Source organism: Grampus griseus (assembly GCF_964374135.1).
Source record: "Grampus griseus genome assembly, chromosome: 18".
Classification (NCBI taxonomy): Eukaryota; Metazoa; Chordata; class Mammalia; order Artiodactyla; family Delphinidae; genus Grampus; species Grampus griseus.
In genome coordinates, this window is record NC_139012.1 from 71493228 (window position 1) to 71519715 (window position 26488).

General features: G+C 41.9%; 1 protein-coding gene across 2 annotated transcripts in view; it reads right to left on the minus strand.

Moving 5' to 3' along the window:
- FRY (FRY microtubule binding protein) overlaps positions 1–26488 on the minus strand; it is a gene marked incomplete at its 5' end in the record, with an annotated part of 329102 nt that overhangs the window by 36326 nt on the left and 266288 nt on the right. For both annotated transcript variants that reach the window (XM_082675865.1, XM_082675864.1), the window contains 12 exons: positions 2541–2711; positions 5473–5547; positions 7715–7876; positions 9865–10044; positions 12079–12219; positions 15852–16022; positions 16353–16450; positions 17577–18184; positions 20175–20269; positions 21297–21484; positions 24328–24449; positions 25870–26068. In XM_082675865.1, the coding sequence (XP_082531991.1) occupies positions 2541–2711; positions 5473–5547; positions 7715–7876; positions 9865–10044; positions 12079–12219; positions 15852–16022; positions 16353–16450; positions 17577–18184; positions 20175–20269; positions 21297–21484; positions 24328–24449; positions 25870–26068 (2210 nt within the window). The remainder of the gene's footprint in view (positions 1–2540; positions 2712–5472; positions 5548–7714; positions 7877–9864; positions 10045–12078; positions 12220–15851; positions 16023–16352; positions 16451–17576; positions 18185–20174; positions 20270–21296; positions 21485–24327; positions 24450–25869; positions 26069–26488) is intronic.

The following is a 26488-nucleotide window of genomic DNA, read 5'->3' on the forward strand; positions in this document are numbered from 1 at the left end:
ATTTTTATTTGTGAGAAAATCGTGAAGCGTCATGGAAAGACTAATGAGGGTCATCAGCTGGGGAAAAAAGGTGGCATCACCTGATCCTGCACACAAAACCAGAAGTGTTTGTGATCATGATCTGTTTCACTGCTGAGGTGCAATTAATAGCAAAGACACAGCACCCTTTAAAGATTCTGAGAAGTTCAAAGGCAAACCCTTAAAGATATTAGTCAATAAATTCTGAGACTATTTAATGAAAAGGAATAGACATGACAAAAACCTTGTCTTTTTTTTTTCTTTTTTTTTTAGTAAATGTGTGTTGATCTAGAAGCCAAATATGCTTACCTTTCGCAGATGAGGAAATGCTGACATTATTCACCAAAGACAGTACAAAGGAACAGATATTTAGAATGCCTACTACCTGAAATTATGCTAAAAGCTTTACATAGGTCATCTTACTTGATCCTTACGTCAACTCTATAGGCAGGTATTATCACTCCCATTCGATAGATGAGGATGCCAAGAGAAACTGCATCCAGGCTTGAGCTGGGTCAGTGGCAGAGCTGAAAGTCAGAGTTGGACCTGCCTGACTCCAAAGCCCTTGCATTTTCACTCTACCACTCTGTAAGCTCGCAAGGATCCCTTATTATAACCTTATTGAGAAGTAGCAAAATAGTCTCAAATGGTTAATTTTATTTGGATAAAATATATACTTTCACATTCTTTAACTTCTTATAAAATCTTAATCATACAAGATAAAATAATCACTATGATTTTTCAGTTCTTGTTGGCCAGGACAATAGCGAGAACACTAGAAGGAAGGCCTAATAATCATTATTTATTGTCCTTGAAAAATACTAGTATAATATTTATTTTCAAGTGATGGGCATCTATGGTTTTCCTTACTTTATTTTGATAGAAATTAAATTTGTTAGTTGTTCTGAAATTGTTTCTGATTTCTCTGACACCATTCCTCCTAGGTCCCTTCACGTAACACATTTTTCTTTGGCTGACACTGAAAAATGATGCCTCTCTTGTTTCATCAATTTTTCTCTCCATAGTTTAACCCCTGAAGAGGGTGCCCAAGCTTGAATTCTAGCCTAAGAGCAAAGATTAGGTCAGTTGCTCAGACCAGGAAGCTAAACTTTTGACATTCCATATACCTCTGGATCATTTCGAAAGTATTCAAAACAGCTGTATTTTGCATTAGACTTTTTAAACAATCCTCACCGCATTTAGAAATTGATTTCTTTATCACTAATTATGGTTAACAGTCAGAAAACTCTGCAATGCTTTTTACTGGCTTGAGAACAATTCAAGATGAAAGTGTACACATTTTAAAGATGCCTTGCAGTTGGTGCCTTTACACTCTTAAAGGACTGGATCTGCTAAACTTGCTTCCAGGGAAAGAATTGGTAAAGAAAACGTTCTTCATTCTGAGAACATGATTCTTCCTTGCTGGCACAGACAGCCAGGGTAGTCAGTGGCCAGTAAGGACAAAAATAGAGCTCAAGAGAGCTTGTCCAGCTCTGTGCCCTGCCTTGACATAAGTGGATTGGTTAGCAATCATATCCTTTTAGGGAAGGTAAGCAGTTACTTGAAGCATCATTTCCCACAAGTTTATCATTAAATTAGGAGGTGCCCACCTGCCATAGGATATGATAAACTTTGAATTTGAGCCTCCATTTTAACTGTACGGCTAGCAGAAAGCCCTTTCTTTGTCTGGGAAATAGAGTGTGCTTGGTTAAATGTGAGCTGAAGTATGTGGATCCCACCACATGCCAGGCTGGGTACCAGGCTTTATTACAGATGCCAACCCCACTTCAGGGAACATAGTGTCCATCCCAGAAGGAAAAAGCCTGCCTCTCAGCTGGAACATGCCCCTGAGCTACTGAAATGATGCTCCTCCTTGCAACCCCAGGTTTTCAAAAACATGACTCATAACGGAAAGGGTCTTATTACCATGATTATCATTCAGATAAACAGATCTGCATCTGCCTGTTGATACTTGAATTCAGCTACTCCAGGTGTCAAGAACCAACTGAAAGCAGAGCCAAGAGCTCTTGTATGTTAAATCTAGTTTCAAGTTCTGAGGATTTCATCAAACAGCACAAAGATGCCGGGGCCCCTGGGCTCTGATCGCAGGTTGCAGCAGGCAAGCTTTGACGTCAACCCTTGAGAGCAATTGCACATTGAAAATAATAAAATGCTTAGCCTGTTTTACCCAGGTACCAGAGAACAGGCTCAGACCTTGAATGGTTCTGTGATTTTTTTTTTAAAGTTCACCTTTGGACTACACACACACAGAGTCTCTGTATGGTCATTCAAAGTCAGATCTTTGCCATTTAGAAAGAACTTGGTGGCTTTGGCTGTGGGCTTAGACAGGAAGCTTGTGGTGACTTTTGCCAAAGTTAGGCTGCTGTACTCGGAATAAATTGATTAAAAATAAACTTTACAGTTTTCTAATGAAAGAACTCATTATTTAGCAGATAGAAAGAAACTGTTCTGTTAGTCAAGGAAAAGGCTGAGCGGATGGTTTTCACCGAGCCTGGCCGTACCTCTCCATCCTCCAGCTCCACGTCTAGGAAATCGAAGTCTCTAAAGACCCGGAACTGCTGCTCACTGTTGGTGTCGTCCATGTTCTCCTGGTCCCGGGTGCCGTCCTCGGAGGACACTAGGCTCGTCTGATGCTCCAGCAGATCCAAGTCCCCACACGACGAGAAAATCACCTACGAACCAAGAGTCCTCTGCTGAGAAACCGCTCTCCCTTCTTTGTGCTACAAAAAGTGTAACTGGCTCCTCAGAGCACTGTATTTCCAGTACACACCTAATTCCTTAAGTGGGTATTTTTAGAATGCTCTTTTATTATTTATGTTGGACAGGCGCCTTCAGATTAAACTCATTGCGAAGATGCAAGTTCACACACTAGGAAACTGTTCAAGAGTCAAATCGCTGCTTCTTAATGAAAAGTGTATCCTACATGCGTGTGTGTGTGTGTGTGTGTGTGTGTGTGTGTGTGACAACTGAGTGTATGTTCACAGTCTACAGCAGCCAAGAAATTTTCCAATGTTTCTGCACTTACCGAGGTTAGAAACTGTACAGGTTCACACACACATACACATCACATACATATTATCATGAAAGATTTTAAGGACTACTGATGCCAAGATACGTTATTGTAGAACGAACTGTGAGAGCAAAGTATTTAACCCTCTTAGAGATAAACCAGGAACCGGCAGGGAAAAAGAAACATAAGTCAGGAAGTACAGTACTCGTTCATCTGAATTACAGAGGAGAAGCTGAGCAGCCGTGCTCATAATTCATACTTAAAAGTCCTGTCCTGTTGATTCAAACAAAACTTTTTTTTCTATTAAAATTTTAGTATGTTAATATTTTTAAATTAACTTCTATGTTTAGGTTCATTTCACTTGGGCCATTTTAATATAACTCTGTAGAAATAACAGACTTCAAATAAATCTAAATGTTTTGCTCTCCAGCCTCTCCTGAACATAGACTGATTTTAAATAAAATGAACAGTACTCTTTATTTAACCGTTATAACGTCTTGGTCTTCCTTGAAAGTAAGCAAGTCATTTATAAGAATTTAAATATCACAAATATCTCTCAAAACGAAAAAAAAGGGGGGGGAATGGATTTTATTTTTTTTTAATTATTTTTTTAAAATTTCTCTCTCTCTTTTTGGCTGTGTTGGGTCTTTGTTGCTGAGCGTGGGCTTTTTCTCTAGTTGCGGCGAGCGGGGGCTACTCTTCGTTGCGGTGCGCGGGCTTCTCATTGCAGTGGCTTCTCTTGTTGCGGAGCTCGGGCTCTAGGCACGCGGGCTTCAGTAGTTGTGGCGCACGGGCTTAGTTGCTCTGCGGCATGTGGGATCTTCCCGGACCAGGGCTTGAACCCGTGTCCTCTGCATTGGCGGGTGGATTCTCAACCACTGCGCCACCAGGGAAGCCCGGGAATGGATTTTAAACATTCTTTTTTTTCTCCAGTGTTTAAGAGCAGTCATAGGATTTGCACTAGGTTCTCATAAAATGGTACAAGACACACAGTCTGTACAGGGATTGCAAATGGGTCTATGAGATAAATAGCACTGAGGACCAGCCAACTAGTCAGTGAGAGATGAGAGACTAGACTTCTGATTTCCTCAGCCGAGGCCTCCCTTTCCTTGTTAGTGCCACTTTTCTTATTTGTAACATAGTAAACATTTCTAGCTAGAAAAGCCTGGCACAGAAACAGGCGGTTTGGATCTGAAGGAGACAGTGTAACCGCAGGGGTGGTAAGAAACGGACCTCTCTGGCTATGCCACTGCAGAGGTAAAGGGCTCTCATTCCTCTCCCTTTCAGGCTGGGGGGCTCCATCTACCCCACACTATCTCCTCGTCCCTCTGCCCTCAATGATGTCACAGGAGCAGCAGCAAACCCACTGATCAATAACTCAGAAGGTGACTTCAGCGGAGGCCACCCTTCTGGCTGGGGCACATTCCCAGACGATTACAAGTAGCAACGTGCACTTTAGCTCGAATCGATGAGTCTCATATTTCACCTGCTCATGAACTACATTAGTATAGACATTTTGGAATTTTAAAAGCAGTTCCCCAGAGACACTGTTTGCTACTTCTTACTTGGGAAATTACTTAGTTTGCTATTTTCTTTTCTGGTTACTAATAAAGATGCTGTGAGATAGATGAAATAAAAATACCTGGTAAAACCAAACCCTGAGGTTTTTATTGTTTTTGCTACAATATTCTCACACACACAATTTGAATTTTCTGAATTTTATAAAAGCTTCAGAAGCTAACTTCTAATACTTCAATTATTCATTTATTTCAAAGCCCAATGGCATTTTTGTGCAACTGTAACGTCAGTAGAAGTTTTTTGCTTGTTGGTTTGTGTTTTTTGTTTTTTTTTGGCCGCGCTTCACACGGGATCTTACTTCCCTGACCGGGGCTCGAACCCATGCCCCCTGAAGTGGAAGCATGGAGTCTTAACCACTGGACCGCCAGGGAAGTTCCTCAGTGGAAGTTTATAGGACAAAAAACATGATAATATATCACTATTTTTGCCTTTATTGTACATGAGTGAAATAGTGACATCACGGTAACAGATGTGTGTACAGAGAGTAAAATTACACCGAAAAGGAACGTGAATCATTTATGGTGGTGCAGAAGACAGTCACATATACATTTTTTAAGAAAGTCTGGGCATATTTATTAAAAATATCCAAGTTATTAAAAAAATTAAAATAACTGAGTTTTTATTTACCAACTGGAGCAAATAGCCAATAACATCTTTCATTGTTTCTGAACTGAGATTAAAAATCATACTATGGAGAGAAATAATCTAAGGGTTTGATCTAGATGATGGATATCATACTTGTAATTCATAGTTGAAACCTCCAAACTACATGACCAAAGGCAAAAACTGACCAAAGGTAAAAAGGTTATGACACCAAAATAAATGTGATATAGGACAGAACTTACTGATGGATTTTTGCTTAATCCGACTTCTTGGCCACACAGAGAAAGGACGTGTACCAACTTCTCTTTCGTCCTCTTCTGGAAAAGAAACACACAGGCAGGTTTTAATCATGGGGTCCTGTGATCAAATCTACTCCAGTAGTGTAGCCATCAGCCACAAAGGGCTAACCCACCGGGAATGTGGCCAGTGAGAATGCAGCTATAAAATACATGAAGAGTAGGTATGAAAAGAGAATGAAAAATATCTCACCAATAATTGTAAAATACTGATTAGATGTTAAAAAATAATATTTTAGATATATTAGATTAACTAAAATGTGTTATTAAAATTAACTTTACCTGTTTTTTTCCCAAAAGGTGACTATTAGAAAGTTGAAAATGAGGCTCACATTCTGTTTCTACTGGCCAGTGCTGATCTAAGTTTTCCCGAGGGAGGGGATGTGAAAGTCAACCCCTTGGTTCTGCAGCAGATATTCATTACTCCCCTTGATAATCTTTCTTGTGTGCTACAACTTTCAATCATTAGCAAGCCTTTCCTTACACCTAAATTAAGTCTATTATATGACAACACAATTCTCTTCTCCTCAAATGGGAGGATAAATTTACTTTCTGCAGAATTAAATTCGGTTATTTGCAAGGCATATTAAACCTTCGCATTTCCCAATGACATAGACAAACTAGGTCTCAGGATGACTGGTGAGTTGAGGATGAAAAGGATGGGTAACCAGAGCCTAAAAAACGTGACTGTGCTTCAGAATTGCTCTTAAAGCAATCGTCCTCCTCTCCTGAACATGATTTTTTTCCCTTTTAATCTGATTTAATATGCAGACTGCAAGGAGGCCAATATCACTCACAGATTTTCCTTCTTAATGGAACTCAGTTCCCTGCATCCTTCTTTTCAAATTGTAGACGGGACACTCACTCAATATGGTGTCATTTCGAGGTCAAAGACAGGAGGACCTTGATGTTGAAGAATGGCAAGAGATTCACTAACCTATTTCCCTAAGTTTTAGTGGGCACTCTACAATTCTGGGAAGGAGTGAATGTACAGGAGCGTGGAATGGGGCTGGACATTTGTCTTCTCTTTTCCCAATTCCCAAGAAAGTAGGGCGGGCTCTCTATTCAAGCAGGCAGTGAGTAGGCGCCGTGCTCTAAGCTCCACTTCCCTAAACTCTGAGAGTGAGGATGAGTCCTGCTGGGCGTGCAAACAAAGGGTTTCTCTCTGCGCAGCACCCAGCAGCACCCACTTCGCCTTCCTCCGGTAATGCAGTCCCTCTTTTTATCTTGGGACGGCTCTTCTCCCGCCAAATGGGACTCTGCCTCTCTTGCACAGAGCCCTTTCTCCGGAATTGCTACGACGCTGGGGAGGGGAGGTCTCTGTCCTGAAATCGTCAGAGCCAAAGACCATGTAAATCTGGAGCTGCAAGAGGTTGCTGGGCCTCACGTTGGAACAGTCTGCCTGAGAATGAGGTCAGCAGGGAGGAGAGCAGGTCTGAGACTTTGGGAAGAGAAGGTGGGGGCAGTGAGAAGGACAGAGAGGGTCTAAGGATGGTGTGTGCTACAATCCAGTTCTGCTTGAAGTTATGATACAGGAGTTAACACATTCCCTTTCCACTTAAGGTAGTTTTCCACTGGGCTTCTGGCATATGTCTCCAAAAGAGCCCCAAATAATGCATGGGTTTCACTCCAGTGACATCAACGCTGTGATGCAGTCACCCAGAAAGTGAATACAGATGACAGAACCACAGAGAAATCTGGCCGCCCACCATGCTCTGCAGGGTCAGGTGTGCATGGAGCCCACTGACTGGAGGGCAGGCTTGTAGGACTGCAGCCAGAATGGTCATTGGGGTGTGGCCCTGTTATGCAGGATTGGTTAGGAGAACTAAGGATGTATTACTTGGAGAAAAGAGGACTGATTCGGGTGAGTGGCAGAGGGGGGAGAGTTTCTTTAAGTGTTTGAAGGGCTGCCATGTGAAAGACAGATCCAATTGCATTTTCTAAGCCTTAAGAGAACAAGGACCAATGAGAAGAAGCAAGAGAGTGTCAGACTTCAACTCAATGTAATGAACTGTTCAAAGATAAAATGGGTTCCCTCGGGATACAGAATACTGCGAGATCATCATCACTGAAGTGTCAATGCCCAGACGGGAAATATTGGGATGGTGGATGCAGGAATCCCATATCACAGTTGGGTTCAATAGGTCCCCAAGCTCCCTTCCAATCCTGGGAGTCGAGGACCCTTTACCTGAGAGTACTGGGGCCTCTTCCAGCTTACAGGAACAAGGACATTGGAGTTGGAGCCTGATGAGGTGGAAGACGCACTCCGGGTGACAGCCATGGTCCTGGGCTTCCCATCACGCCCAGCAGAGTTCTGCAGTTCATCATATCGCCTCCCGATGATGGGCGTCTTGAGAAAAAAGAATAGAGAAGCACACGTTCTTCTATCTCATTCATACTTCTGGGGTATGTGGATCGCTCTATCCCAGCAGCAACCAAGAACTGCTTATCTGATTAAAACTCAGATTAGAGAAGTTCAGCGTTACAAGGAGGCTCATTTTCCGTATGTTCAAATACATAGTCCAGATCATTTTGCATCTTCAACACTGTCCCACCCTCTTTAGCAGCTGAAAACAAATCCAATTGCTTGTTCTTGTTTTTTAATTTTTAAAATATATTTGTTTTATTTATGTTTTTATTTTTTTTTGCGGTACGCAGGCCTCTCACTGTTGTGGCCTCTCCCGTCGTGGACCACAGGCTCCGGACGCGCAGGCTCAGCGGCCATGGCTCACGGGCCCAGCCGCTCCGCGGCATGTGGGATCTTCCCGGACCGGGGCACGAACCTGTGCCCCCTGCATCGGCAGGCGGACTCTCAACCGCTGCGCCACCAGGGAAGCCCCAATTGCGTGTTCTTAAACACACTTTGGAAATGATTGTAAAGATAAGAAGGAAGACATGCAGGAAAGCAAAATAGTTTTCAGATATTTAAGCTTGAAAGACTTTCTTTATAGTTAAAACAAGACCAAAATTCCTTCCCCTCATCCCAACCTGTAATCACCAATCTTGATACACTCTCAATTATTTAAAAATTTATTTAAATTATCTGTATCTTTTCAATTATTTTAATGAATGAGGTCAGGGCCAGGTTCTTGACAACACTTCAGAAATTTCACTTCCTGAGAGTCCTGGAGTGTGGTGGCTGGGTAGGCAGCACCTCCCAAACTTTAGCCCCAGGGAGGTCTCTGCAGAAACCTGTTCGTAGGCCTACATTCAGAGATGGCAGACGCTGGCTGGTAATTCTCCACCTGCCTCTCAAGGCACATCTTTCTGGAGCAGCTGGGTCTCCGGGGCATGCGGCGGATTGGCTACAGGTTTTCTGTACCTCTTTGGGACAGAGTAAACTTAAGTCAAAGAGTAAGCTTCCCCCACCCCCAGCAATGTAAAAAAAAATGTTAAACATTGCAAAATACTGAGTTAATACCTTAATATCATATACACACTAAATATCACAATGGAAGCACAACAGCATCTCCTCCTGAGTACTGAAATGATGAACAGTCAATGAGACTGCTGTGTGAGAAAACCCAATCTAGCTACAACCTAATCAATAGAGTGAGTTCCATGTAAGCAGATCTAGTTGATTCCTTTAGTGAATGAATCCACTCAGCCGTGCTGAAGAATATTTATCAACTACCTAACATGCATCAGACACTGTACAGACCCTGCTTACAAAGTGGACAGGCCGTTGTTTCTGCTTTGGGGGGTTTATGGGCCATGGGGTAAAGGAGACAGGAAAGCAAATGTATTTTTACATCTTGGACTAAAATAGTTAAGCACAGGCCTCCCAAAAGTTTGTTCGTGGACCAGCAGGTAAACCTGACTATTTTCTGTCTTCTTCTCTTCCTAACTCCTTAGTTTATAAGTCTCTTCCCTCCTCACACCCATCTCCCTCAAGGCAAGAATTTAGGTAGTTATACTGGTTTAAAAAGCAGTGTGGCTTGGGGAAGTGACCACAAAGGCAGATTCCGTATTCCTGTAAATCTCAGGCATCCGCTGGTTTGGCTGCAGTTCAGGAAACAAGGTTGTGGATACAAGATAGGACGTGACAGCTGTCAGATACAGAATGAATGAAGGTCATGGTTTAAAATGCTTAAGATCATTCCATTTTAAAGTTATCTTTTGGGGGGAAGTCATTTTTATACAACTGAGGCTAGCTTCTATTTCTAAAAGCTGCCACTGAAGAGCCCCAGTGAATAGGACAATGCGTTGAACCTAATTTAGGTCTTAGGAGGTTTCACTTGACATAACTGTAAAATAAGTCTCCCCTTCTCCAGGCAACTAGTTCTGACCTTTGCCACTATGTATTCATGCTAAAGTTTACAGAAACAGTTAACATACCTCTGAAATATCAAAGTGAAAGTCCAGGGTTTTCCCAGGTAATTCCTTAGATGCACTAGTCCACACTCGATGTATTTCTATCTTTGAAAGGTCACTGTGTTGGTAGGAAGGTAAAACTAGGCTGGCAGATCGAGAAACTACTAGCTTCAAGATATTCAAAGCTTCTCTCCAGTGGACGCTCTGAAGGAAATAAAACAGTCAATGGGTAAAAATAATTAAAAAAAAAACAGAACACACAACATGCCGCTAGCTACCGAAACTTCTAATGACCGGTCAGAACTCATTGATTTAAAACAGTGCAGGAAATTCTGCGATAAGTAAAAGGCAAATGACATAAAAAGATAATTTATGCATAAGATGAGCTACATTTAGGAAACAAGAATAAAAAAGACCCGTGTTGTCCACATTCAAATAAGTAAAAGTTTAAAATGACAAGGTACCATTTTTGCTAATGAGGTATTTCTTCAGTTTGAAAAACAAAACAGAAAACAAACAACTGCCCCCCTCCCCTGCAGCAACCCTCATTGCAGTTTACGCTACTGTCTACTCAGCGTTTCTCAAGATTCTCCCCACCTCCAGTTTCCAAGCGTCCCTGGTCCTCCTTCTACTTCTCTGGCTCTTCCTGCCTCATCTGCTCCTGGGCATCTGACCTCTGCCCTCAGCCCTCTTTTCTTCTCCACACCTTCCTCCTGATCTAACCCAGGAATCTGGGAGCCATTCTTAGCTCCCCTCTTTCCCTCCCTCCTGAGAACTTGATCCCCGCCCCCTCCGTTGCTGTTGGCACTGGCTCAGCTGAATCCTCTCTGGCCTCTGCCTGGACTATTTCAATGGCCTCTTAACTGGTTTCCCCAGTTGCAGCCTCTCCTTGGGTCCGTCATCAAACCCACTCCAGCTACAGTGATCTTTCTAGAATCTTCAGCTCAAGCCACTTCCCTGCTTAAACTCCTTCAAGGGCTCCCTCTGGTGGACAAGGTGGAGTCCACCCTCTTTGAGGAAGGCCTGCAGGGGTAATCTCCCCCAGGCAACTCCTGGAGTTGCCCAAACCAGCCAAGGTCTCTTAGCCTCTGTGCCTTTCCTCATGCAATTCCCTCATCCTGGAACGCCCTTCCTCTCCTTATTGCCTTATCAAACTCCTACTCTTCCTGTAAGTCTCATTTGTTTCACCCTCTTTGTATCCCTGACAACCCCAAGCTGACTGAGGTACTTCTCCAACAAAAATACTGAATACAGATAAACTAGCATGATAAAAGTTATTATTTGCCTGGGCCTTGGAATAAAGTGCATGAAATAAAACACATTTCCTTCACTGTTAAATTCTGCACACGGGAGGTCATGGTTTGAATATGAAATTAGCCACCATTCAAGATAAGATCTTGAGTACCAGGGATGGCCCACAGGCCTAAGAATAGGTAGCCTAATAAAACAATCACTTTTTTAAAAAACTAGGGGCATATGATTAGTAGAAAGATGTGAACTGACCCTCTGTCTCTCATGAGTGTAAAGTGAGAAAGTGGTAATGAATGCCTACCACATGGTACAACTATTACTGGAGCAATGCCACTCGGAAAAAAAAAAAAAGCTTGAAAAGCATTTTTAGCATTAAGTAATTTTCTGCAAGTAATGTGACTGGTGAAGTGAGGATGGAAAAAAAAAAGTTTAAAATTGTATGACTTTAGTCAATGAGTTTAACCAGAGAAAAACCTAGCATTTGCCCTTGAACTCTGAAACCTACCAAGTGCACTACGTTTGTTTGTTGGAGTATTTTCAAGTACATTTATGCCACTTTCTTAACCTTAATTCCTTCAACTCTAAAGGGACAATTTGAACCTCTGAATTAACTGTTCGCATTGGAAACGCCTGGCCTAGAACCAGGCACAAGCATGTTGCTTCTTCCTTCTCCACTGAAACAGGACCCCTCAAAGGAGACCCTGCCCCCACCCTCCCAGCCAGGAGTGTGCTTTCAATACCCAGCCTAGAAGTCCAAGAGGCAGAGAGGTGTCCTCCGTAGGCTCAGGAACGCACTGCGGCCTCAGGATACCGCTCAGGGTGTGGTCGGCCACCGTCTCAGCCGCTCTCAGCATGTTATGGGTATCAATGAATGAACATGCAGCCTGGCACCCATATAGCTCTGTGGCCAAGTACAAAGAAAGCTCCATGCAAAGCCTCAATCTTTCTGGAATGACTTTCTGGAAACATCCTGGTTCAAATACTCACTTGCACGTATTTTTCAATGGTTTTCAGAACTTCCACATTGAACTGCTTTACCGGAACGACAGAAAGGTCCATGTAGCTGAGCAGACTGTAGATCACCTGCAGGAGGGGCTGCTGCATGCTGGGGAGGCCCTTCTCCAGCAGCTGTGGGGAAAAGCACACAGTGAGTCAGCTTGACACCAGATTTTCACACAGAAGCACCAGGGTTTCCTAGTACCTTTATGATTGCACATTTCCTTAGGAGGGAAAAGAAAATCCTAACTACTGAAGACATGGAGGTATTATCAAAGGCAACGCAGGTAGGTCTGAGTCTATAAATATAATATTATACAATGGAGTGCAACAAAATAAACCTCAAAAGGAAAGCATCAAACACCACTAATGACTGAAAAATAGAAATGAAAACGAAAGATACATTTATCAGTTATGGAATTGGCAAAGATTAGAAATTGATGATAGTATTGGTGAGCATATAAGAAGAGTATTCTTACACATCAGTGGAAATGTAAATTGGATAATTTGGCAATTGAGATCAACAGTACTAAAAGGGTTTATATCTTTTGAAATACTAATTACACTTTTAGGAACTTTTCCAAACCTAGAGATAAATACTAAGATTTAAGTAAGAGATTTCACCAAGGCATTATTTATAATGGTAAAAAAAAACAAAACTCACACAAAACAAGAAAGCTCTGTAAGCAATTTAAATGTCAAACACTAGGGAAATGGATACATAGATTATGGTAAATTGTATGATGAAATATCATGCAGTCAATAGAATGACATTTTTAAAGATAGTAAAGGATATCAGATGATATTAAGTGAAAGAGGAAGGATATATAATTTCTATATAATAGATGATGCCAACATTGATGTGAATGGGTGTGTGTTACATAGAAATAATGCTGGAAGTAAACCCAACAAAATGTTGAAAGTGTTTCTCCCTAGATAATATAATTATTTTTGAACACATACTGCTTTTATAATCAGGGGGAAAAAATCAATGACATTTTCAAAAAGGAAAGCAAAATAATGAGAAAACTGATGTGACAGACATAATGAAAAAGGTTACTATTCAAAATTAAAAATTAATAGAGATGATTCAAATAAATGCTGAAATTCCACATCAAAAGTGGCCCAGGGTTTCCCTGGTGGTGCAATGGTTAAGAATCCGCCTGCCAATGCAGGGGACATGGGTTCGAGCCCTGGTCCAGGAAGATCTCACATGCCGTGGAGCAACTAAGCCCGTGCGCCATAACTACTGAGCCTGCGCTCTAGAGCCCGCGTGCCACAACTACTGAAGCCCGCGCGCCTAGAGCCCGTGCTCTGCAACGAGAGAAGTCACTGCAATGAGAAACCCGTGCACTACAAGGAAGAGTAGCCCCCGCTCATCACAACTGGAGGAAGCCCACATGCAGCAATGAAGACCCAACGCAGCCAAAAATACAATAAATAAATTTAAAAAAAAAAGTGGCCCAAAGAAATAACTGAACAGTTAACAGATGAGGAAATATACAATTTCACAAATCTATTGTATGAAAAAAGGAATATCTTCACTAGAAAGGAAATACATAAAGAGATTAATTTTAAAGTACCAATAAAAATATTCAACTGAAAACATGTATAAATGAAATGATAGAATTTAGTGGGGATATGGGATAACCTGAATATTTATACATTGTTTGTAGTATTGTAAATTGGGAAAATCTCTGTGAAGACCAATTTCCCAAATGCATACATTTTCCCAAATGTATCCATGAGCTTTACCTGGATAGATTTTTTGGGAAATGCCACCAGGAAAAATGAGCTATGTATAATCTGATAAAAAGTCTGCATCAAAGGACTATTTTAAAAAAAATTATGAATACAAGCAACAAAAGGTAGATGGTTAACGATATAATTCCAGTTATTGAAAGTGACAAGATGTGAGCTATGTCAACACATACACACATACAAAGTTAGCGTGAAGTGAGCACAGCAGGTTCAATGGAAACAGTGACCACAGCTGCCTAAAATTATATGTAGGTACCTGGCCAACACCTGAAAGAACATGGGACTAACTGAAATAGCAGTTAATTTATATCATATGTAGTGAGTAGGTAAGTTTATAATAAAATTTTTGGTGACAATTGTTGATAAAGGCAGCATAGAACAAATTAGGATATCCACTTTAATTTATTTTTTTATTGTGGTAAAATACATATAATATAAAATTTACCATTTTAACTATTTCTAGGTGTACAATTTAGCGGCATTAAGTACACCCACATTGTTGCGCAACCATGACCACTATTTATTTCCAGGACTTGTTCATCATCCCAAACTGAAACTCTATAACTGTAAAACAGGGGCTATAAATTTGCCTCTTCTATGTTCCTCATATAAGTGGAATCATGTATTTGTCATCTTGTGTCTGGCTGATTTCACTTAGCATAATATTTTCAAGGTTCATCTATGTTGTAGCATGTGTCAGTACTTCATTCCTTTTTAAGCCTGAATAATATTCCATCGTATGTACAGACCACAGCCCATTTGTATTTTTGAAACTTTTATGTCTAGTGAACCAAACAAATTTTGCCTCCTTGCTCTCTCCCAGTTCACCTTGTTTTACAACAGGCATTGGCTGCCTTGGGAAGCAGGGTGTTTGCGTTGTTTATCCCGGTGCTTCTTGTGTGCTAAGGTACGTGTGTGCTGGATTAGTAACTCTTGCAGGGACAGATGTGACCAAGGTGATTATCAAAAGCAGTAGGGTGGCACCTAAGAGAGGTTCTTTAAATGCCAGGGATGGGGGTGTGAAAAGAGCAAAATAATCCTTGGCTGTTGACAGTGTGAATACAGCCCAATATTGCTGATCTGTGTTGCAAACCAAAATCCTGCAGGGTCAACTATATATGCTGGTGGATGAAGCAGCTACCTTTTTCTAGGTAGAGGCTTTCAGTCTCATGGAGCCTTTCTGAAAATGACTGATTCTTAACCTATCTGCATTCTGAATTGGTGATATAATACAAGAAAAATTAGAATGGACTGTCTTCATCACTTCTGAAAAGGCCCCAGCAAGAGGCATGAACGCAGATCCAGAGAGGAAAAGCAAACGCTGAAAATGCTAAAACAAGGTAATACTATCAATCACTTGCCTCATAGATTTCATGACCTTGTATAGTAAACCAGTTGGGGTCTGGGGTCGCTAAAGAATAACATTTCATTGCTTGCCGAAAGTGGCATGTATTTCTAGCATCAGCGTACACAGAAGTGACAGTAGGGGTTTGCAATGAATGTGCTAGGAACACACTGGTATGAGGACAAAAATCCCATCCCAGTTTTAAAAACGAACACAAAAGATGAAGGTAAAAAGTTGTTTTCAAAAATATATGCTTTGTTAATGAGTTCAGAGCAAACAACCATTAAACATACAAGCCACACAGTAACTCCTTAAATAAGATCTGAACACCCAGAATAATGCAGATAAAATCTCCTCATCTCTGCCATGTCTGACAGGTATTCGTGTAGTAAAAAGGAGTTTAAGCTTCGGGGGCAGCTACACCTCATTTCACCTTAAACTTGTGGCAGATTACTTAACCCGGCTGAGCCTCAGAATCTTTGTTAAAATAAAGAATCCTACATCACTGGGTTGTTGTGAGGATTTTAAATGATTCCATACAGCATCTATGCCAGTAGATAATAGGTGATCAATGAGTTAAGGCTACTGTTATCCGTTTTACATACATATTTTACCCATAGAAACCATAACAGATTTTATCCTTAATTGAAGAGCTTACCTCTGCCAGGTAGGTAACCATATTCAAGGTAATGTCCGCATATGCTTCATGAAGGTATCGACAGACCACGTTGACCCATGTGGTACAGTCCCTCGTGTAGCTGTGTGTTTTATAAAGAGTCATGACATGTGCAAGGTTGGAAAGTTTGGGGTTCTTCTCTTCCAAACAAACCTTTTACAAGAAGAAAATCAATTAGAGATAAAATAGCCTGATGAAAAGGAAGAAATGTCAGCAATTTTGCTATAAGCTCCAGCAGCCTGGAAAATTGATCGATACATTTTTTGGGTAGCTGCGGAGGCGCTTAGTAATTTAATTTTCACAATTTTTTTTCCACTTGTTTTCTCAATAATGAAATGACAATGCAAATCAGCCACCCAGAGATGTGAATTACTAGTGATGTCAGTTATTATTTTCAGGTTTATGAAACTCATCACCCTGTCTGAGCCTGGTAATCTCCGTCCACCATTAGGCCTTGAATGTGCCTGAACCTGTAAGGCATACCTGAGCAATCCTTTCGGCTATATCCTTACAGAACTGGCCGGGGTTTTCAAAATGCTGTATCAGCTGGGGCAGAAGACACAAGACATTCAGTGGAAACCCTGGATTAGAGAAGATACAATGGAGACAAGTGAATATGGTGCATTTGAACCATTAAGAGCGGGAAGGCATATTACAGATTTTATTCTGAGGTGCTGCAAAAGCAGCCTTTTGAAGCAGCTTTGATCTGAACTAACATAAATCCAGGAAGAATGTACGACTGCAATGGCACCGTTTCCAAGGAGGCACTGAAGTACATTTGTAATCTGCAGGTTCAGCGGCTGTTTTGCTACGGACTGTTGCAAATAAGAATGATTGGCACAGATTTTAAAAAGCAGATTAAAATGGACTGAAGCACTAGTTTGAATTTTTATCAAAAATGTATTTTAAGGAAAACCTGCTTGAGAAGACACAGGCCAATCCATTTAAGTCTTACTCATGTAATCAAAAAGACTCTTTAAAATGATGAGGAGTAGCTTAGCTCCACTGTATCAAGCTTTGGCTTCCTGGAAAGAATTCTGGGCCACATGCCATGGTAATTAAAAATCTGGTTTGGGCTTCCCTGGTGGCAAAGTGGTTGAGAGTCCGCCTGCTGATGCAGGGGACACGGGTTCGTGCCCCGGTCTGGGAAGATCCCACATGCCGCGGAGTGGCTGGGCCCGTGAGCCATGGCCGCTGAGCCTGCGCGTCCGGAGCCTGTGCTCCGCAACGGGAGGCCACACAGTGAAAGGCCCGGGTACCGCAAAAAAAAAAAAAAAATCTGGTTTGTTGTTGGCTTAATTCAAAACGATAGGGAATCAAGGGAATTTTCAAGAGGAAAAGAAAGGCTTAGAAAAATAAAAGATTTAGGAGTTAAGAAAAAAGGGAAAAAAGTCTGTACAACAGCAATGGAATAAACCAACACTGTCTGCAATTTGATCTGGAAAGCATAAAGAATTGATTACTGTCTTATGTATTACTCCTGCCCCTTTTATGCTATTGCCTTAAAAATATCTCTTGCAATATACATAATTAAGACTTACATAGAATTTTAAGACTTATATAGAATTTTAAAAGAAAGAACAAAGTGTTCCCAAAGAACCATTTTTAAGCAGAATCGTTAGAAGTACGAAGCCCACATTATCTTATTACACTAAATGAGTCCCACCATGACCAGAACGGTAAGAGCGTGAGTGAGGTGGGCTTTACCAATGGCTTGGGATGAGTCCACCATGGGTACTCTGGTCACTGGTGTCAGCAGACTGAACAGCTGCAGGGTAAGGTCGGTGGTGGTGACAGAGGTGAATCCCTTCAGGAGCAGCTGCTGCAACCCTGAGAAGTCCGCCCACTTGAGCTGTGCCTGGAGTTTCTCCAGTTTTTCTCGGTTCTCAGCTTTATCGAGTGGCATGTGAGCCAGCAGTCTGTTCAACAGCCTTAAGGCCATTAGGTATTCAAACTCAAAATCGGATTCCATCAAGGCCACCGTGACCCAAAAGATGGTGGCCAACAGGTTGGTTGGATGGTTTATGTGTGATGGGTCCGTGAGGCTGTCCTTCAAGGAAGATGAGCTTCTGGTTTTTGAGGAGAGGCCTTGTTGGGTACAGGCCTGGATTCTGTCCAGGGTGGCACTCCGAGGTGGGTCTGAGGACCGGTCGACAACACCAAACTTCTTGGGCACAGAGAAGCTCCTTTGATGCCGGCTGCGCTCTGCAGTTGCTGTGCTGCCGCTGGCTGTTCCAGGGTTCACATTGAGCTGTCCTGTGCTCTTTCTGCTTGCTGTTAGTTTAGCGTTAGAGCTTAAGTCTGGTGATGAAGAGCTGGGTATAAAAGTTAAAAAGTTCAATAGGAAGCCAACACCTTTCAGTGAAAGGCTAGTCCTCTCAAGATCCAACAACAAACAATGAGGAAGGGGAATCATTCTTTGGAAATATTACTTTCTATTCATTTTTCCATATTCTTAAACTGAAAGAATAGGTTTCCTTATTCTTAAACATAAAGCTATGAAAAACAAAACTTAATCAGAACCACCCTCACCAACAAAACCAAATACTGATTTCCACTTATCAAAAAGTTAAAGAAATAAGCAGTCGTCTGTAAAGTTTACTGATCTTTCATTTATTTTTTGTTTGAATTTGGATAAGAGTAATTACAAAATAAAATGTACCTGATAGGTACAAATGTTAATATTCTATTAACTGACTGATAAAAAGAACAGATAAAGAAACAGCTAGGAAAAAAAAGTAAATGTTTGTGTCAAAGGAAAATTTTTGCACTTATAAACGTTTATGAAAAATGATTTCTAAATCTATTTCAGGCTGAAAAGATAGAACTCTTTATGAACATTCTTGCTAAATTTTTACTGATTTAGGTTAATCTGTAGGTTTCTATAGATAAGTGTGTATGATGTTATTAATCACACTAAAACTATGTATGCATAAAAATGTTCAACTTAAAAATGAAACAAAGCTCAACGTGATATAACATTGCCAACTGAATTTCAAGCAAGTTGAGCTTAATTACACAAACAGAATACAAAATTGTGAATGATTTGAAATGGGCTATTAAACATTGCCAGGAGCAAAAGGAATTGAAAAATTAAAAAAAAGAAAGATCCTAAGGTAGAAATTTCTTCAAGTAAAATCAACATTTATTCCAACTGTTTTTATAGTGATCGATCAGTTGTGTTTCATATATATTCATTTAAAAAATAATACTTTGGGGCTTCCCTGGTGGCACAGTGGTTAAGAATCTGCCTGCCAATGCAGGGGACATGGGTTTGATCCATGGCCTGGGAAGATCCCACATGCTGCGGAGTGACTGAGCCCATGCACCACAACTACTGAGCCCACGTACCACAACTATTGAAGCTCGCGCACCTAGAGCCCATGCTCTGCAACAGGAGAGGTCACTGCAATGAGAAGCCCGCGCACCGCAAGGAAAAGTAGCCCCCACTCTCCGCAATTAGAGAAAGCCTGCACGCAGCAGCGAAGGCCCAATGCAGCCGAAAATAAATAATAGAACTTCCCGGTGGTGCAGTGGTTAAGAATCCTCCTGCCAATGCAGGGGACATGGGTTTTAGCCCTGGTCCAGGAAGATCCCACATGCCATGGAGCAACTAAGCCCATGCGCCACAACTACTGAGCCTGTGTGCCACAACTACTGAGCCCACATGCCACAACTACTGAAGCCCATGAGCTTAGAGCCCATGCTCCACAACCAGAGAAGCCACCACGATGAGAAGCCGGCCAAAATAAAAAAATTTTTGAAAATTAAAAAATAAAATACTTTGTTTCTATAGAATGTAATAAATAGGATAATTACATAAAATTTGAAAAAATACTCAAAGAAATAGGAAATGAAAAATCATTAATATTTGTATTATTTAGAAATAACATTTATTGTCTATTTTTTTGTGTGTGTGTGGTACGCGGGCCTCTCACTTGTTGTGGCCTCTCCCGTTGCGGAGCACGTGCAGGCTCAGTGGCCATGGCTCACGCGCCTGTGGGATCTTCCCAGACCGGGGCACGTGTCCCCTGCATCGGCAGGCGGACTCTTAACCACTGCGCCACCAGGGAAGCCCCATTTATTGTCTATCTTGCTGATGTTTTAAAATACTTCTCTCCTGTGTGTGTGTGTTGTAACTTCTTTTTTTTTTTAACTTAAGGAAATGTCATACATACTTTCTTGGATCATACACAGACTTCCAAAACTGGATTCGTTCTTTAGACATTGCCCAAAGTCCAGGCATTTCCCAAATATTCAGTACAGCACATTTGATTTTCAAAACGAAGTTAAACTGATTCTCACCGAGATAATACAGTTAAGAGATCACTGTTCTTCAGGCAGTCAGACAAGTTTTCCACAGCAGCTTCCAAGGTAAGGAGTGCTTCCATGACATAACCCTGCCAAACAGGCAAAGACAACATTCTGTACCGCTTATAACTATTGCTAACTTCCTGAAGATAAATTTAATCAAAACAAACTATTCAAATAATCGTAATATTGGAAGTTAGACAGTCATGGTTACTTTAATGCACAAAGGCTACAAACAAATTTTAAGGGCCACTTAGGAAATTCAGATGGCTTAGGAGTTAGCAGATAATCATGAAGATTTATTTCCCTAGCTGTGAGGTCTTCCACAGATCAAGCTCATTTGAAATCCAACAGGGAGGGGCAAGGGACAAGCATGGCCCCTTGTTGAAGGGGATGGTGGGCATGTGAAATACAGAGTGGCAACGTCTGAAAGCCAGGATTAAGAGATGAAGTATGAGAAGGGCTGCGTCCCAAGGGCATTTTATAGTGCACTGCCAATGGCCAGGAGGAGGAAAAGAAGCTGAAGTCTACAGGCATGCAGGTCCTCTGAGACGCAGAACATTTCTGGTGGAAAAGAAGGGCTTGGCCCAAGCTACAGAGCTTGTAATGCCCCTGGCTTTCCAGCTCCCTGGTCTCTGGGGTCCCCAGTCCACAGGGTCTTCCTGTGGCATCCATTCTCCCCACTATTTCTTTCACTTTTCCCAGTTTATGGAAGGCTAACCACACAGACAGATGTGGTGCTTTGCACAGATACAACAGCGATCCCTTCTCTGGGTGGGCAGGTTGCACAACTGCATCTTAGGTTGTTAGTAGAAAAGACAAAACAAGACAACTCCCTCAGCCCCCACCAAATAAAATCAATAAAGACAAAACAACACAAAGAGTCACCACAGGATTTCAGTTGTTGGCTCAATAAAAGTGTCCACTGGATTTCTAGAACAATGCCTCCTGGAGTGATTTTTTTAAAAATAAAAGTCAACCTCTAGAATTTCAAAATAAATTGTACATGTCCAAATGGCTGGGATACTTGGCGAGTGGAAGAAAACTCAAAGAAAGTTATTAACACCCCATCTTTGAGCTGAGAGAAGGGTGAGTTCCTGGACTTTCCTTCCATACCTGAATCTCATCTCCATGCTCTCCAATCACCTCCACCAGCCTCGAGAGAAGGTCCGACAAGGCGTGTGCCGACAGTGGCTGTTTGAGGGCCCGGAATATCTGGAAGGACCGGCCGGCATAGTGTCTGGAAGAGCTGGCGAGGGCTGTCTGCAGAGCAACTTCACTCAGCTGCTGCTCCAGGTGGAAACCTAGGGCACAGGGGTGGGAGCAGGTCAGCCGCTCCTCTGCAAACCTCGGACCCCAGTTATCCGCACGTTTACAACAAGCTAGCTGCACAGCGCTACCTCCTGGTGCTACTTATTTAAAAATTAACCATTTTAAAATAAAACCCAAATCTGCATCAGTCTTAAGGAGGCATAGTGGAGTACAGTCAGACGCTTTGGAGCAAGGTGGTCCTAGTTTCGAATGGGGGATTTGGGACTCTGGGAAAGAAGCTAATTCTCTGCGAGCCTGCTTCCTCGTCTTTCCCTTGTGGATGGCAGCATTTACCTCAGAGGGGCTGTGAAAATCAAACAACTTAAACAGGGCTTAGTGCTGTCTCTGGTACATAACATGTGCTCACAAGTGTATTATTACTTATTACGCTGCTACTGTTTGACATTGTTCTTCTGTACTTTTTACACAGAATACTTTCACTCCCGTTTTCATACGAGAATTTGTTAGAAACAAGTTTTTGGAGGACTTGTGTACGCAGAGGAAAGCAAAGCATAGCCACGGCCTGGGCCAAAGTCTTTGCTCTTCAGAAGAGTCCATAAACACGCAGATACGGAGGTGTAGGCACGGCAGAGAAGGCAGGCATCATTTAAACTTTCGCCTGAATATCTGTTCTTCCACCAGCATGAAGGTAATCTCAGTCCTCAGGAAACCATGTGATCAGACAGAAATGAAAGCAGAAGGGAAAGTCCATGACTGAATACTGGGCCACTAACCCCTACACCTGCTGTGCCTCTTTACAGGGAGAAAATCAGGCTACGAGAGTCACAGGACATGATGAAAACATCGACTTGAGCTGTCTCCGTGGTCTAGAGGCTCTGTGGCACATTCGACCGTCTCACGAAGGAGACCAGGAGGGATCATTCAGTGTTACTGTTGTTAGCTGCTGCTTGGCTGTCTCACCCCAGAGACACGTAGACCATATAAGAAAATGTTCCTGCAGAGTCAACAAAGGGTCCTGGAAAATGGACTTAGACACATTCGGGGTAGTAAATACAGGATTAAACCCATATGAATGGATGTTTCAAAAGAGTTTTTTACATCTTTATTTTGCTTTTCAAAACATATTTTTCTACTTAAGCCATTTAATATATGGGGGTTAGGTCCCCTGGCAATGAACAAAAGCTTATTTAAATCATACTGCTGGAACTGTACTAGTAGGATTGCAGAATCCTCCCCCGTCCCACCACCACTAAGACGATGTCCTTTGGGAAAAGCTATTTCATGGGTGGCAGAGAAAAGAAAAAGGTTTCCTTTACTCCCTGTTACACACTGATCGTACATTTCCCAGCCTTCCTGGAAATCAGGCATGACCTCGTGCCTGAGTTCTGGCCAGTGGAACGTAGGAAGAAGCACCGGACGTCACATGCAAAGCTAGCATGTAAACTCCTCCGGAGCAATCCTCCACACACTCTCTTCCTTCACCTGCCCCACAGACACAGAGGGCTGAGACCTCCGAGCCTAGGGGATGACAGGGCCACAGGGCAGAGGGTCCCTGAAGCACCAGGTGGAAGGCTGTCTCCCAAATGTCCACATTGAACTGTTCTGTGGTCCAGAAATAGCCTCTTGTGTTAGGTCTCTGAGCTTTGGGGGTTATTTGTTATAGCAGCTATGCTACCCTGACTAATACAAGTGTTTCCAGGAACACATTTTATTGTGCTGGACTGGAAACAGAAAGTAGCGATGTACAAGGAAACTGAGGTGGGTAAAAGTATCTTGTGCAAGATGTGAAAAGACATACGATATTCTAGGCAGTCTGAAAGACCCTCTGAGAACACGTTATATAAGGTACTCGTACGTTTTCTCCTTTTTAGTATCTTCATACAATCAAGAGTGTTACACAAATGAAGAGTTCACATGCATCATAAATGTCTTCCTTTAGGCTATTAAGTGACTTTTAAGTGGGGGAAATACCAATAAAAGCAGTCTTAATATTTCAAAGAAATTCCAAAGGGGAAACTCAAAACAAGAAATGGCAACCCCATTCCTAGAACAACTTTCCCATTTCAGTTGAACAGTATTTTTTGTTTTTTAGTAAGTATCCTCTGATCATGCAAAGAGATGTGGCGAATCTGGAATGTTTCAAACTGTGAAATGTGCTAATTACCAGAGCAGCCAGGAGAGGTGGTGAGCCCTATCTACTGTGGCCAGCCTGCTGTGTGAAAAAAGGCAGGGAGAGCTGCTGTAGCGTGCTGAGGAACCAAATTTAAATTTCACACACACATCAGCCCAGGCCAAGCCGAATCTGAATGGAATGCCTCTAAGGGCTTAAATGTTGTGATGGTACTACTGTCTGAATTAGAATCCGACTGTGTTCAGAATACTGAGTGGTCACTGGCACAGGACTTCCCGGCAAATACTTTTAAAGCCGAAAACATTGTATCACAAAATTCTTTTTTTAAAAAAAAACAGTTTGCAAGGCTGACAGTTTTCACAGTTGAGTCTGACAGTCAGTGACTACGACTTCTCTCTCATGGCTTTCTTTAAATAAAATCAATACAGGCACAGTTTAATTCTAGTAAGGTACATGGAGCAAGGAGAACAGAGACATTGGGGAAATTATTTGATAGAGCACAATGCGAGTATCAGTATATGTGACATTAACTATCACTCAGGCACATCTGAAAAAGCTTCAATATCCTCTATGAATATTCCTTTGCTATTGCTTCCGAATGCAGGCTTTTACACACACACACACACACACACACACACGCCCCGCCACACACAAATACATACACAGTGTGTGGTTATATGGGGAGAATGAGCTCCATTATAGAAAAATGCTGAGAGTGGGATTTGGAGAAACAGGATGAAGTACCTGATTTGGAATCTCTAAACACGGACACAACATGACGTAGAAAATTAGTGAGTTGTTCAGCACTCTTCGAATTCTGATTTTTGGGTGTGATGTCCTCATGGCACCAAAGTGGACCATATGCCCTTCAACAAAACACACAAAATGCCAAAAATGTAACTATCGTTTTGCATTTTTAAAACCATATACACAGTTCTAACTCCAAAGGTACAACATACATTTTTTAAAGTTTTACATATTAATTTGGTGGTAAATTTCAGTCTTCTAAAGCGTAAGAGCATACTCAAAACAGAACTAGCTAATTGACGGAGACACACTTTTTCTTATGTTTTACCCACAAAATTAAAACCTCTCAATTCACCAGGACAGTGTTTATTTAGCACATAGTAGGTGCTATGTGTTTGTTAAACAAAATGATATAATATGTTAAATAAAATATAGATTTAGACACAGACTCAATTTCTATGTCTTAGAATTTGCAGAGATAATGCTTTTATCAGGATCACATCATTAGGTTGCCAAATACTGTAGCACCGACTTGAAGATACAACCTCTGTTGGCTATTTGGTTTTCTACAGTAAGAATGGGATGGATCCAGGGCTGAGAATTTTAGAGAACACCCTTCCCAACACTGACAGCAGTGAGTGGTGACAATAGCTTTCTTCTCCACAAATCAGTCAGGTCTCTGAGGTACCCAGTATGGAGGCATCACCAGCCCCTCCCTGAGCTTCCTGTACGTTAAAGTCTATATTGAGTTGAGTGCACACAATACTCTAAACCATTAATTGAAAAAAAAATGCTCTCTCTTCATTTTTTGCTTTACTTGATGCATTAGTTGAATAAAGAAAAATCATGTGAGATACTAGATAACAAATATTTATATAGACTAGACTTCCAGGACTTAACTCACTGAGGAAGGTCAGCATGCCCCAGGTCACAGGTAAGCATGCGTTTATACAAATACTGGACCTCAGGGGACTAGAGATTTGGAAGCCTTCCAAGTTAAATTGTTCCTTACAAGAGCCAGAAGACCTGCAAAAAACAGGCTCGCTCGCAGTTTTTCTCGATTTTGATTTATTATGAGTTTGATCCCTTTCCTATCATGCATCCTTACCGTTTCTGGTTTCTGAATTCCATTTAGAAATGACTCCTTGGACTACAGGAGCAGACAGCTGTCCTCTCTGCAGCTGCCACTGGGTTGACCGTGGCTAATATCTTTGCTTTCCAGAGTGATGTTCTTTGCCAAGTCTCAACTCCCAGATCCTGGCAGCTCCAATAGATGGTGAAAGTCACGCTCACCTCCGGGAGCCACTTCTCCCGCCTCCACCTGCTGCAGGGTCTTTATGCACAAAATCTCCTTGCCTCTCAACTGTGACGATGCCTACCAGTGTCTGCCTTGTACACAGACTCCAGCAGACACAATTTAGAAGAAAGAAGACTTTGCTAGAACTCCAGGCTTGCTTTTCTATCTGTGGTTTTAAAGTGATGTCCCTTTCCCAAAAGACTGACCTGAAAACAGCAGCCCATCTCCTGACCCCTCATTACCTGGTGGTCAGAAACTCAATGAGCTTGTTTGCCTTCTCGTCTGTTTCAGCAGCTGCGTCCACATCTTCAACCTCTTGGGTCATCTGCGGGAGGTTCCCACTGCTGTCTCCCAGACTGATACTGGAGGAGGTGGAACTGGAGCTCAGCCCCGAGTCTGGCACCGGGGAGGACTGGTCCTCTCTCAGGAAGTCAAAGCCACCTGGCGGAAGACAAGGTCAAGGTGGAACTTGCAGGCCGGGCACTTAATGAGGTCAGGAGGTGCGCATAAAGAAGTGTGTAGTTATTTAATTTTGGGGGGAAAAACGCTTCATTCTGGCTATGGCTATGATTAAATAAGACTGACACTCTTTCCCTGCTTACGGATTAATTGCACTGCTGTGTAAACGAGAGTGCATTTGGTAATAGAGGGCGATCTGCTATTTTCTACTCTGGTGTTTTAAGTGACGCTTTCTACAAAAGAAGTGTGTGTGTGTGTGTGTGTGTCTGCGTGTGCATTCTCACACACGTGCACAGGCTGATGAATAGTTCCTCTAAGCACGTGCACCTAACTGTGCTGTTAGTAAATTATTCTTGGGTAATAGACAACTTAAATATGTGAAATGATACCATTTTTGAGGAT